The sequence below is a fragment of the Anabrus simplex genome, chromosome 6 (genome assembly GCF_040414725.1).
Source record: "Anabrus simplex isolate iqAnaSimp1 chromosome 6, ASM4041472v1, whole genome shotgun sequence".
Lineage (NCBI taxonomy): Eukaryota > Metazoa > Arthropoda > Insecta > Orthoptera > Tettigoniidae > Anabrus > Anabrus simplex.
The window spans coordinates 180,163,165-180,177,686 of record NC_090270.1 but is presented as its reverse complement, the minus strand read 5'-3'; the positions used below and the strand labels follow the sequence as shown (position 1 = coordinate 180,177,686).

The 14,522-nt window shown below is 40.0% G+C and overlaps 1 protein-coding gene across 1 annotated transcript in view; it reads left to right on the top strand.

Moving 5' to 3' along the window:
• LOC136875925 (protein sneaky) overlaps positions 1-14,084 on the top strand; it is a 209,621-nt gene extending 195,537 nt beyond the window's left edge. Inside the window, exons 15-16 of the mRNA XM_068228258.1 lie at positions 13,645-13,758; positions 13,845-14,084. Coding sequence (XP_068084359.1) covers positions 13,645-13,758; positions 13,845-14,084 — 354 coding nt within the window. The remainder of the gene's footprint in view (positions 1-13,644; positions 13,759-13,844) is intronic.
• The last annotated feature ends 438 nt before the right edge of the window (positions 14,085-14,522 follow it).

The window sequence follows — 14,522 nt, the reverse complement described above, 5'->3', positions numbered from 1 at the left end:
CCTCTGACTCTGCTGGCGGCAGAGCCTGCGAGCTTCCCCAATTCCAATGGGACGCGATCGATGGAGGTAACCGGTAAATCCCCACAGGGGTATTATTATTATTATTATTATTATTATTATTATTATTATTATTATTATTATTATTATTATTATTATTATTATTACTATTATTATTATTATTATTATTATTATTATTATTATTATTATTATTATTATTATTATTATTATTATTATTGTTACCGTGTTTTTGTGGTAGTTATGCGTGAAAGAAGGTGCGGGGTGGTGAACGGGTCTCAAGCTACTAAAGTAAAATTAATTTAAAATTTAATCAGGTTATATTTTCTTTTCAAAAACAAAGAAATAACAAGCATGGCAGGTACAAAGTAGCAAGTCCAAGGGTAGTTACAATATTTACAGGATTTGGGCTTCGAGCCCTGAAAACACAATGCTTGGGCAATCAGCTCAGTTTTACCTCCAAACACAAGTTTCAACAGAGGGGCAGAAAACCCCATTCATGCCTAGGAGCCCTAGCTCCAAATTACACTGAAAAGCCTCCACGAGGCATACAACACTCAATTTTCAAAAGAGCCACTCGCTCTCAAATTTAAGCCTCTCCCAGGCCACACCAAACTCCACCTTCAAGCTGTCCTCAACGGATGTAAACACAGGGGTAAAATACCCAATCTACTGAGGTCTATTAAATGAAAGGGAGGTTAATTAAATGACCTCTAAAATAACAATTTGAGAGGAGGCGAACTTGCACTCCTAATACACTTTGATTAAGACCTACTTGGCACTAGGCCGTTAATACAAGGGCTAATCCCATACTAAAGAGGTGACTTAAGAAGAGAACAATTTGTTTTACGTTAACGAAGAATAGGTTGAGAAAAATAAGTTCACCTCAAAACAATATGAGTGGGAGCTCGAAAGGGTTAGCACTCTCTATCCCAGTATGTAGCTTTAAAAGAGAATATATAAAAGGAGTAGTTACATTTAGGAAAAGGTTACATGGTGGAACGCTTAGAACCCGCCCCGAGAGTTAAACTGCTGAGCAAGCAAAGAAAGAAGTTATTAATCGGCCATTACCTTGTTGTTGACCGCTGCCGAGGAAAGAGGCGCTTCCCGCCTCCTGCTATGTACTTAATACACTGAAAGATGGAACTGAAGTGGCCCGGAGACCCTAAAATTAGCAGTTTATATACTCTCGCGGAAGTTTCTAGGCGTTAGGGGAATGAGAACACCCTCCCACGAGGATTTTATTGGTTCATCCATAAACCCCCTACAAATACTAAGAAGAAACACATAATTGGTGGAAAATTAATTTAAGAAATTCGGGATAGGCTAGATTTAAAACAAGGGGAAAGAAGGGGTTAATATTGCCAACTTAACCAATGACTGAAAGAAATTTAGCAAAGAACGAACATTTGAAATAAAAATTTCTCCAACAAAATAGTTCTTTGACTCCGCACTAGGGTGCACTATTGTTGATCTTCAGTAGTGTCCTCTAGAAGAGAAAGTTCACACTTCTTACTTCAAGCAAAACAAAAACACATCAAAAATGACACAGTTCAAAAACTCAAAATTTTCCACGTGGTGACATCTTCTGAGAAGGTAGCGAATTAATAGCGTATATAAAGTTCAGACTTCCTCCAGCAGAGGAGTTTCAACTGGCGCAAATTTTAAATTAGCGGCGTGGAGGTGTACCGCCCGGTACAGACCTGCCCCCCCAAAAGTACCTCCATGGGTGACACATGAAATCTGTTTGAAACAAGGTCCAAGTTATGCTGTGGATATGAAGATTGATTGCAGAAGCATTTATAAGATTTCTTAATTTGGTTTGATTCAGTTTCAAAATTTTGTTGTTGCAGGTGAAGTAAAGTCTTTATATTTGTAGAAGTTGAATTTCTGAAGATAAACTTTTAATACTTAGAGGTGAAGAAAAATTTTGCAATTGCCACCAAATATTGCTGTTGAATTCCCAAGTGTAGTCATTGCTTATCGTAACTGTCCATGTAGTTGATGTTGATTAAGTTGAATGGCCAGACCGGCCGTTGCATCTTGCGTCCAAAGGGAGGCCGCTCGGACCCCTCAAGTACCCTGACATACCGCTCGCCCGCACTATGAGGGGAGCAGAGGTGTTGAAACACGCCGCGCCCGCGGTGAACATATACAGGCTGCGGGCAAGTAGCAGGTCGTGCGCCGCGCATCAGCCTCGGCCGGGAGGAGAGCTCCGGCTCGCCGTGCACCTGACGTACTCGCTGGAGAAGAGGGGGCCCGTCCTCTGCCCCAGTTGCTGCACGGCGCCGCGCAGCTGCGGGGGCACTGAAACATTAAAGCTAGGCGGCAGAATTGTGTTGGACCATCATCTTTTTGAGGGCACAGCCTTGGTGAAGAGGTTGAGGGGTCAGCGGCGTGCAGATGTCCATGGCATTTAATATAATCCAGCCACACTGTGTATTGGAGCAGGAGACCGGAGCGTGGTAATGGCCGAGGCAAGGACAGGATGGCAGTTTAACAAATCGGGGCAGGTTTCACACAAATGCTTACATATAAAAAAAAATATTATAGAAGGGGCAGAATGCCTAGAAATTGAAAACTCAAAACAAATATAACCTTCATATCCCCTTTCACAATAATATGAAGCAAGTTAACACGGAAATTACACCGGTTTCACCTGTGACAGGTGAAGCCTAAATATCCTCTCGGTGGCTGGATTGCTTACTAACAACGTAACTGGCGTAAGAAAATCGAGAATGATACAAGGCCCATGAAATCTGGGGGCAAGCTTGCCCGCGGGAACAAAGTTCTTGACCATCACCTGGTCACCTACATTCAAAGTGGTGGGTCTCCGTCCACGATCATACCTTTCCCTAACCTTTTCATGAGATACCTTAAGATTGGTTTTAGCCTTCTTCCAAAGATCTTTAATATTATCCGGATCTATTGTCTCGGGTAGAATGTCACTCAGAGACCAGAGGTTAGAGAGCGGCGAGTTGGGAACAAACTTGAACATCAAAGAAGCTGGAGTAAATTTATGTGATTCATGAACCGCCGAATTCAAAGCAAAAGCTAACCAATGCAGGGACGTGTCCCACCTGGAATGATCATCATGATGATAGGCAATAAGTGCGGACCTGAGATTATGATTAACCCGTTCAGCCAGAGATGGTTGAGGGTAATAAGCAGAAGTAGTTACATGAGAGATGGATAAGTCAAAACAGAATTTACGAAAAAGATTTGATGTAAACGCCTTAGCATTATCGGACACAATATATTGGCACGGACCAAAGGAAGCCAAAATAGAATTTAGGCAAGTAATGGTGGACTGAGCGGTAGCCAGCTTAGTCGGAAATAACCAGGAAAATCTTGTAAAACCATCTACACATACAAAGATGAATTTGTTGGCATTTCCCTTCGACTGGGGGAAGGGTCCTACATAATCAATATACAGGCGTTCCATGGGGCGCGATGCTTGATGCGAAGACAAAAGGCCTACCTTGGTGGACATGGTGGGTTTACTGAGCAAACAAGATTTACAAGCTTTTACAAGTTCACGGATTTCACCGTCCATACCTTTCCAGATGAACATTTCACGAAACTTTTCATGAGTTTTAAATATTCCCAGATGCCCCCCCAATGGGGTCTCATGATAGTATTTGAAGATCATAGGCACAAGGACAGCTGGAACGACAACCTTCATCATCTTGTCATGCCTCGAAGGGCAACATAAAACACCATTCCTCAGAACGTAAGGGACGACATGTTCCCCAGAAGAAAGGGTTTCCATTATCGGAGCCAGCGTCGGATCTTCATGTTGGTATTTCTCGATATCCCTAAAGAGCATGGGGGCATCCGTTAAGATAGCATTAACATCAGATAGTATGGACTCGGGAGGTGATGAACTGTCGACCGGTTCTTGGGTCTCGACGTCGTTTGAAAACATACGGCTGAGTCCATCAGCGACAATATTTTCGGTACCTCTGATATGTCTAACATCAAACTGGAAGGCAGAAATACGGATGGCCCAACGGGCTATACGACCAGTACGACGCGGCCTACCTAAGACCCAGCTTAAGGCTTGATTATCTGTCTCCAGGTCGAATTTAACATGTTCCAGATAGAGACGGAACTTCTCTAAGGCGAATAAGACTGCCAAACCTTCGAGCTCATATATGGAATACTTGGCTTCTTGAGCCGACAAGGTCCTAGATGCATAGGCGATGGGTCGCCTCCCTAGTTCAGTCTCTTGAAGAAGGACTGCCGCTACTGCTGACTACGACGCGTCGGTTTGGACGATGAATTTCTTCGAGAAATCAGGCATAGCAAGTACAGGGGCATTACAAAGAGCTAATTTAAGGTCTTCAAAAGCGGCTTGTTGAGAAGGTCCCCACTCGAATTTGATGCCTTTCCTACGAAGAAGGTTTAAGGGCGCCGCTCTATTAGTGAAGTTAGGAATAAACTTCCTGAAGAAATTCACCATACCAATAAACCTGGCGATGCCTTTGATGTCCTTGGGAGGTTTAAAATCACGGATGGCCTGTGTTCTAGAATGATCGACGGCTACACCATCAGGTGACACAATATGCCCTAGGAAAGACATAGAGGGCTTAGCAAAGGCAACCTTGGACGACTTAACAGTTAACCCAGCTTTACGAAGGCGATCGAGAACTTCTCGCAGATGATCTAGATGCTCTTCAAAAGTCTCTGAAAATACGACGACATCATCCAAGTAGTGATATAAGTACTCAAATTTGATGTCGGAGAAGACCCTATCTAGCAGCCTAGTGAGTACAGCTGCTCCCGTGGGGAGCCCAAAAGGCACGCGGTTGTATTCATATAAATTCCAGTCCGTGGCAAACGCTGTAAGGTGTTTAGACTCTTCGGCAAGGGGAATTTGATTATAGGCCTGATTCAAGTCCAAGATAGTAAAGAACTTGGCCTTACGAAACCATGAAAAACAAGAATGAAGGTCGGGAAGGGGCACAGATTGTAACACCACCTTCCGATTGAGAGCCCTGTAATCAATGACAGGCCTGAAGCCCCCTTGGGGTTTCGGGACTAGAAAAATAGGCGAGGAATACGCTGACTTAGAGGGCCTAATAATACCATCCTTCAACATCTGATCGATAATTTCTTTCAGAGCCTTCATTTTAGGTGGAGATAGCCTATACGGTGGAAAACAGACAGGAATCGAATCCGTGACCTCAATTTTGTATTCTATCAGGTCAGTAACACCAAGAGTATCAGAAAACACCTCTGGAAACGACTGACACAGCTTACGAATACTATCAGCCTGCTCCTCAGGTAGATGTCTAAGGTCTAACAACATCTCATCCTGGGTAGGCGAAATAGAAGAACATGATGCAGAATTACACTTTAATAAAGGGATGCTACAATTAGAGGCAAATTTGAAAGTGCAAGACCTACTCTGAAGATCGAGCACAAGACCAGTGTGAAAAATAAAGTCCGCTCCCAATATAATGGGGCAAGACAAGAGCTTGGCCACAAACAATTTAACTTTCCAAGTGAATTTAAAAATACGAATTTTGACCAATAAGGAACCTATAATTTCTAATGGGGATGAATTAGCCGAAACATATTGAACAGGAGATGAGACATAGTCAGGTAGTTTACAAACAGATTTCAATTTAGAATACCATTCAGCCGAAATAATCGAACAAACACTGCCTGAATCTAAGAGTGCTGTAGTAGGCTCGTTATTTAACTCAATCTTAAGAAAAGGAACAGGTGCGGGGGAATCCGCCGCAATCCTAAGACACTCTTTGGGACCTTCAAAAGATAAATTTGAAAATTGCTCGTTCCCTGAATTTACAACCTGTTTACCAGGGGCTGAGTCTCGGGAAGATGGATTAGTCGACTCAGCCGAAGCCACTAGTCACTTTTTATTATTGGCATAGGTAGAATTTGCACCAGAAGTTGAGCAGGAGGGGGTGCTATTCGAGTTTGGGCAATTCTTGGCGATATGTGAGAAAGCCCCACATTTAAAACAGCCTTGTGCTGAACCAGCTCCATTATTTGCCCTACTAGTTTTGACCAATGGACATTTATTGCGAAGATGGTCAGGCGACCCGCAAGCATAACATTTACGGGGTGTGACTGGTCGGCGAGGTGGAGGCCGAGTATTACTAAACGAAGGAGGGGGTTCTTTTGCCACACGCAAAGAATCGGCGTACCTAACTCCTTCCGCTGAGACGGCCAACGCTTCAAGTTCAGAGAAAGTTTGCGGGCACGCCGCGAAACACAAGTATGACCTATAAGATGGTGAAATACCTTCCACAATAGCTTGTACAATTTGATCCTCAGGGAAGTGAAGAGCAAACACCCTAGTATAAAACTTAATGTCTTGTATGAAATCAGCCAAGTTCTCATCCAATCGCTGTACACGATAATAGTACTTCTGAATCAGAGAAGACCTCGCGCGGGCGGGAATAAAATTTGCAAGCAAGTGTGCATGAAAATCTTCAATAGATGACTGTTCGGCTATGGCTCTTACTATTTTGTCAGAAAGAATACCAATTGCATAAGGATAGATAATTTGCAAAATTTGACATGGAGAAAGAGAAAACACAAGGGCATGATCCTGAAATTCAACCAGAAATCTTAAAAATGAAATTACTTCACTGGTGGTATTAACCGAAAACTTAGAGATACCTCTGAGCAACATTGCCAATGGGTGAGGCAAGCTGCTAAACCCGGGTGACATAGTAGGTAAAGGTTTCAATGGCAAGGAAGTTAATTCCGAACGGATATTACTCAACGATGCACGGCGTTCAGATTCGTTGTCCAATGGGGCAGAGATAGTTTGAGCAGCAACGGTTATCCTATTAACTTCTCCCTTATGAGGCTCTTCCTCGCTACCTACATTCACTGTGGTGGGTAGATCGCTTTTGGGAGGAACCTCCCCTGTTAACAATTGAGTGACCTTGCTAGATAATTCAGACATATTTTCAAGCAGCGTACTAGCTTCCTTCTTCTGAACGTCATTCAACTTTAGAGACAACAGATCGTTAACTCTATTGGAAAAATGAAACAGCCTAGCTTGCACACGCTTAATTTGATTAGGAGAAGGATCATTTTCATCAAAAAAACTAACTACAGAAGCTAGCCCAGTAATATTCTCCGTGATCGTGGAAAGAGAGTCGTCAATTTTTTCTCTCCCAAATTGGGGATGGAAATGGGCAAATCTAGGGACTCTCTAAGCTTGTTTGTGTCTACTGCAACCGTGCCTCCAGATTGTACATTTCTAATAGTCAATTCATAGATCAACTCCTCCTTGCGCAAATAGTTAAGATGGAGAACATCGCGAGGGCCGGGCATGGTGACAGAACAATTTTGAAGAACTCAAAATATTCCAGCAACTGGGAAAATAGTTAGAGTTCGGAACAAAACAATGTTTAGCCGTCAAAAGGGGCTAAATTGAGACCCATTCAACCACGCTCTGCTACCACTTGTTACCGTGTTTTTGTGGTAGTTATGCGTGAAAGAAGGTGCGGGGTGGTGAACGGGTCTCAAGCTACTAAAGTAAAATTAATTTAAAATTTAATCAGGTTATATTTTCTTTTCAAAAACAAAGAAATAACAAGCATGGCAGGTACAAAGTAGCAAGTCCAAGGGTAGTTACAATATTTACAGGATTTGGGCTTCGAGCCCTGAAAACACAATGCTTGGGCAATCAGCTCAGTTTTACCTCCAAACACAAGTTTCAACAGAGGGGCAGAAAACCCCATTCATGCCTAGGAGCCCTAGCTCCAAATTACACCGAAAAGCCTCCACGAGGCATACAACACTCAATTTTCAAAAGAGCCACTCGCTCTCAAATTTAAGCCTCTCCCAGGCCACACCAAACTCCACCTTCAAGCTGTCCTCAACGGATGTAAACACAGGGGTAAAATACCCAATCTACTGAGGTCTATTAAATGAAAGGGAGGTTAATTAAATGACCTCTAAAATAACAATTTGAGAGGAGGCGAACTTGCACTCCTAATACACTTTGATTAAGACCTACTTGGCACTAGGCCGTTAATACAAGGGCTAATCCCATACTAAAGAGGTGACTTAAGAAGAGAACAATTTGTTTTACGTTAACGAAGAATAGGTTGAGAAAAATAAGTTCACCTCAAAACAATATGAGTGGGAGCTCGAAAGGGTTAGCACTCTCTATCCCAGTATGTAGCTTTAAAAGAGAATATATAAAAGGAGTAGTTACATTTAGGAAAAGGTTACATGGTGGAACGCTTAGAACCCGCCCCGAGAGTTAAACTGCTGAGCAAGCAAAGAAAGAAGTTATTAATCGGCCATTACCTTGTTGTTGACCGCTGCCGAGGAAAGAGGCGCTTCCCGCCTCCTGCTATGTACTTAATACACTGAAAGATGGAACTGAAGTGGCCCGGAGACCCTAAAATTAGCAGTTTATATACTCTCGCGGAAGTTTCTAGGCGTTAGGGGAATGAGAACACCCTCCCACGAGGATTTTATTGGTTCATCCATAAACCCCCTACAAATACTAAGAAGAAACACATAATTGGTGGAAAATTAATTTAAGAAATTCGGGATAGGCTAGATTTAAAACAAGGGGAAAGAAGGGGTTAATATTGCCAACTTAACCAATGACTGAAAGAAATTTAGCAAAGAACGAACATTTGAAATAAAAATTTCTCCAACAAAATAGTTCTTTGACTCCGCACTAGGGTGCACTATTGTTGATCTTCAGTAGTGTCCTCTAGAAGAGAAAGTTCACACTTCTTACTTCAAGCAAAACAAAAACACATAAAAAATGACACAGTTCAAAAACTCAAATTTTTTTTTTTTTGCTAGGGGCTTTACGTCGCACCGACACAGATAGGTCTTATGGCGACGATGGGATAGGAAAGGCCTAGGAGTTGGAAGGAAGCGGCCGTGGCCTTAATTAAGGTACAGCCCCAGCATTTGCCTGGTGTGAAAATGGGAAACCACGGAAAACCATCTTCAGGGCTGCCGATAGTGGGATTCGAGCCTACTATCTCCCGGATGCAAGCTCACAGCCGCGCGCCTCTACACGCACGGCCAACTCGCCCGGTACTCAAAATTTTCCACGTGGTGACATCTTCTGAGAAGGTAGCGAATTAATAGCGTATATAAAGTTCAGACTTCCTCCAGCAGAGGAGTTTCAACTGGCGCAAATTTTAAATTAGCGGCGTGGAGGTGTACCGCCCGGTACAATTATTATTATTATTATTATTATTATTATTATTATTATTATTATTATTATTATTATTATCAGATCACCAGTCTTCAGAAAACTGCATTTGAAATAGGATTACAAATATTCTTTGAGAAAGCTTTCTTTTTGCTAGGGGCTTTACGTCGCACCAACACAGATAGGTCTTATGGCGATGAGAAAAAACTGAGGTCATGCCAATGAAATCCCTTGATGTAAACAAAGTCATCATAAATGATCAAAAAAATTAACATAGGCCCTAGTCCTACAATTTAAATACCTTGAAGAAATCATTATGCACAACATAAGTGAGAAGGCAACGTGGATAAATAGAACCAAGAAAATGCAAAAAACACAATTTCTAACCTGGTCAACTTATAACAAAAAATACTTGTCAATAGACACTGAGATCCAACACTACAAAACTGGGACTTTGCCAAAAGCTGCTTATGCTTGCAAAACCTTGTTCCAAATTAAAAATGAAATAAGAAGCTCCTCAAAACTGAAATAAGAATTATCAGAACTTGCATAAATAAACAGTACCAGGTTGAAGGAGTCTGGAGAATCCTCCACAATGAAACTGTCTATGGAGAGATTGACCCAGTCACCAGCATGATGAAGAAGAAGAGCATCTCTTATTTATTTCACATCTTACTGTTACTAGAAAACAGGATTTTATGACAACTAGTGATGGGAAATCTGGGAAAGAAGACAGGAGGGCATTGCTGAAGAGGTGTATGAGGAAAAGTGTAGTTTCCTGTTGCTTTCATCATTAAGGCAGAAGTTGCTATTGCACATCAGTTTGCCAAGTCCACTGAAATGCATGCTCCAACCGATCCTTTAGGTGGTAATAACAGTAATAATATAGAATTAAAATGCAATTTTTTGTACTTAATTGTGTGACTTGCGTAATTAATAATTTTGTGTGGTTATTTCTAGCCAGGTGCAGCTCTTGTAAGGCAGACCCTCCGATGAGAGTGGGTGGCATCTGCCATGTGTAGGCAACTGCATGTCATTGTGGTGGAGGATAGTGTTATGTGTGGTGTGTGAGTTGCAGGGATGTTGGGGACAGCACAAACACCCAGTCCTCAAGTCAAGGGAATTAACCATTTAAGGTTAAAATCTCTGACCCGGCCGGGAATCGAACCTGGGACCCTCCAGACCAAAGGCCAGGACACTAACCATTTAACCATGAAGTCAGACAGTTGCATAATTACAAAATATGCATGTAAATAGCATCTTCAAACTAATGTGAGAAGTAGTGCATTTAGTCTCTTACAAACTTGGTAAATTGAGGTACATACGATATTTGAGGGATCCTGAAACAATCCTCATGTGGGGAAAAAGGCTGATTGACAAACATACATCCAAAGAAAAGCAGCTCGATTTGTTCTGGGCGATTTCTGACAAAAGAGTAGCGTTACAAAAATGTTGCAAAGTTTGGGCTGGGAAGACTTGGGAGAAAGGAGACGAGCTGCTCGACTAAGTGGTATGTTACATGTTATAAATCTCATTTTTTGTCCATATTGAAAATTTATAGTTCAAAAACGATAAAGGCGATCTTTAATCCACATATTCAATACATTAATTTCCACTTATAGTGGTTACATAAACTTACTATCAGTTAACTGGGACATGTTTTGCCCTCAGTTCAGGGCATCTTCAGCCTAAAAACAATCTTCAAGAGTACACCTTATATTAATATCAAAGCTAAAAGTTTAGCCAGTTACTAAAATCCAGTATATAAAAATGTGAGAAATGATACATTATACAAACATGTTGATGGAAACACTGTCAATGATTAAACCATAAAAGTATTTTGTCAGAGACTAAAGCTTATTCTGTTACAAAATTTCTAATTACTGTAAAACAGTTCATTAAAAAATTTTTAGTAGAAAAACAGTGTGACAATGATATAATGCCAACGACATCAGGGCGTGAAAAAGAAGCACTAAAATGAATGTCATAAAAACAACATCTTCAAAGCCGTTGATGCAATCGTGAGCATAATGTGAAACTGAAGCATCAGTTGAATTATTGCCTACTGGTGCTAAAGGCCTCTTCTGCAATAATTCAACTGATGCTTCAGTTTCACATTATGCTCATGATTGCATCAGCGGCCTTGAAGATGTTGTTTTTATGACATTCATTTTAGTGCTTGTTTTTCACGCCCTGATGTCGTTGGCATTATATCATTGTCACACTGTTTTTCCACTAAAATTTTTTTAATGAACCATTTTAATTAGAAATTTTGTAACAGAATAAGTTTTTGTCTCTGACAAAATATTTTTATGGTTTAATCATTGACAGTGTTTCCATCAACATGTTTGTATAATGTATCATTTCTCACATTTTTATATACTGAATTTTAGTAACTGGCTAAACTTTTAGCTTCGATATTAATGAAAAAGAAGCAATAGAACACAGAACAACTAAATTTAAACAAGCACAAAGACTTACCTGGCCAACCTATAAAAAAAAATCTCTTTCGATAAACGCTAAGCTGAAACACTATAATTCCATAGTTAAACCAGAGGCAACCTATGCTAGTGAAACTTTATTCAAATTAAATGTAAAATCTACAACAGACAAATTACAGAAAACTGAGAGAAGAATTCTTAGAACAATTATTAATAAAAAACACCAAGTTGATGGACAGTGGAGATTGTTGCCTAACAACATTGTCTATCGTGAATGTGAATCAATAATATCTACAATGCGTAAAAGAAGAATTTCCTTTTTCTGTCACATATCAAGATTAGCAGACACCAGGATATTGAAACAACTATTCGATTACTTTTTGAAGAATAAAATCAATAATAATTGGTTCAAAGAAGTTCAGGACGATTTGGAAGAATTGGGTATAACTCGGCAACAAATCAAAGACAGAAAAGAGAAGAGGATTTTGAAGAACAAAAGCATAAGTCTCAAACTAAAAGTAGTTGAACGGAAACAATATACTATATCGGACACACAAAGGGCTTCCAGGTCGGAGAGGATGAAAAAGTTCTGGGAGAAGAAGAAGAAGAAATTAACTCAAATGTATTGATTTCAGTGCTCCAATGTGGGCGTAAAATATGTAAATAAATAAATAATAAGGTGTACACTTGAAGATTGTTTTTAGGCTGAAGATGCCCTGAACTGAGGGCAAAATATGTCCCAATTACCTGATAGTATGTTTATGTAACCACTATAAGTGGAAATTAATGTATTGAATAGGTGGATTGAAGATCGCCTTTATTGTTTTTGAACTAAGTGGTATGTTCCGAGCTATCAGTGGAGAGATGACGTGGGAGGACATCAGTAAACGAATAAGTTTGAGTGGTGTCTTTAAAAGTAGGAAAGATCACAATATGAAGATAAAGTTGGAATTCAAGAGGACAAATTGGGGCAAATATTTATTTATAGAAAGGGGAGTTAGGGATTGGAATAACTTACCAAGGGAGATGTTCAATAAATTTCCAATTTCTTTGCAATCATTTAAGAAAAGGCTAGGAAAGCAACAGATAGGGAATCTGCCACCTGGGTGACTGCACTAAATGCAGATCAGGGTGGGTGGGTATAATTATATAATTATTAACAACAATGCAGTTTTCTTCACATTTGGGAATAAGATTGAATCAATATCCGTCCAAAACTGAACCATTCCTATTTCTCCAAAGCTATCACTCAATGCAATGACAATTTCAGATCAGAGGACCTTCACTGATCTGAGATATAAGCTGTTGGCATTTTTCAGAAAAATGTTCTCCCTTGAACTAGAATGGATTCTTACAAATTTCATTACTTCTTGATTTAAATTTTTATTTCTTGGAAGAGGGTATTTATTGCTGTCCAGAGTGGTGATAGTTAGACATTTTAAATTATCTTTAAAAGTATACATGTTAACACAAAAATCATTGGATAAGTAGCATATAATAAAAATACGTAACATACAGTATATAAATATATACATGATAAAGTATTTTGTCCAGGGACCAGTCATAAGAGTCTTAATGGCTGCCTATTGAATAGGCCTGATCTAGAGGAACTAAGAATTGTGAGGAGAAAGCCCTTGTGTAAAAATGGCAGTATATGGAGATGTGGAATTTGCCCATATCATTTTGTGTTTTATATCTGTCCTTATCTCTTATGTCTGCTGCGAAATGTTTGACCACTTAAAACACAGTCATCCTCGTCATCATCATCTGTTGCTCAATGTTTGGCTCCTTAAAAACAGTCATCATCATCATCATCATCATCATCATCATCATCATCATCTGTTGCTCCTTATATTTGTCATTGTGTTTATCTTATGTATGTTCCAATCTTTCTTCCTACCTTTCTGTCTTTGATGTACTGTAGATTCAAATCCCTTTTTTCTTTTTTTGTTCCCTCTGAAGTTACTTATGTAAATGTATGAGTAACATAGTTATTGATTGTTTCAGCGAGAGAAGAAGCGTGTACTGTTCTTGTACAATGAGACACTGAAGAAGCGCGTGGGTTCAGCAAGGTTTCTCAAGAATAGAGTGCTTCGTAAGGCACGAGAGAACCGCCTCTTTGTGAGCTTCTCCACTTAATTTTCGTACACTATAACAATATTTTATTAACTCTAAATGAATTCATATGGTTCGCATTTTGATTGCAGATGGATACAACAACCCTGATGGTGATGCGGTTGCGCTTCCCGAGACTATTTTCTTGGTTGCGAATCTTCAGAGTAGCTAGGCGCAAATGTCTTATCTGTGAGGATTCAGAGCCTTTGCGCAAGTCAGATCAGCTCAAGTACTTCCACGAGTGTGAAACTCCCACATGCCATTTCATCTACTGCAATCTCTGTTGGTGGGAGATTGACAAAGTAATAGAAATGTTTCATTACTACATATGAATCAATTTTAACTGATCCTAGAACTATCATATTTTAACTAGAAACCATAATCTACTAGGCCCTCTTACTTCTTCAGCTAGCCACTGTAGATTAGTATGAAAAAAAAAAAAAGTATCTATATTTCTTATCTTCAATCAGAGAAGTCCAAGTTACAGTAAAATCTGCCTTTAGCAGAACCTTTCTGAACCAGAAAACCGCCCATATCGAAACATTTTCCTGGTTCCATGAATTATGGTCTAATATTCAGTAAGTATTTAGTGAAACCTGTCTGTTGTGGTAGTTATAATTGATTTTTAAATAGCTTAATAGTAATATGTAGTTTGCCACAAATATTTGACTAGTGTAGTTCCTAAATGAACTGTAAGCGACTATGCCAAGTGATGGAAACAGTGAGGGTGAGGATAGATTGGCTCACACCAAACTCAATAAATATGATAT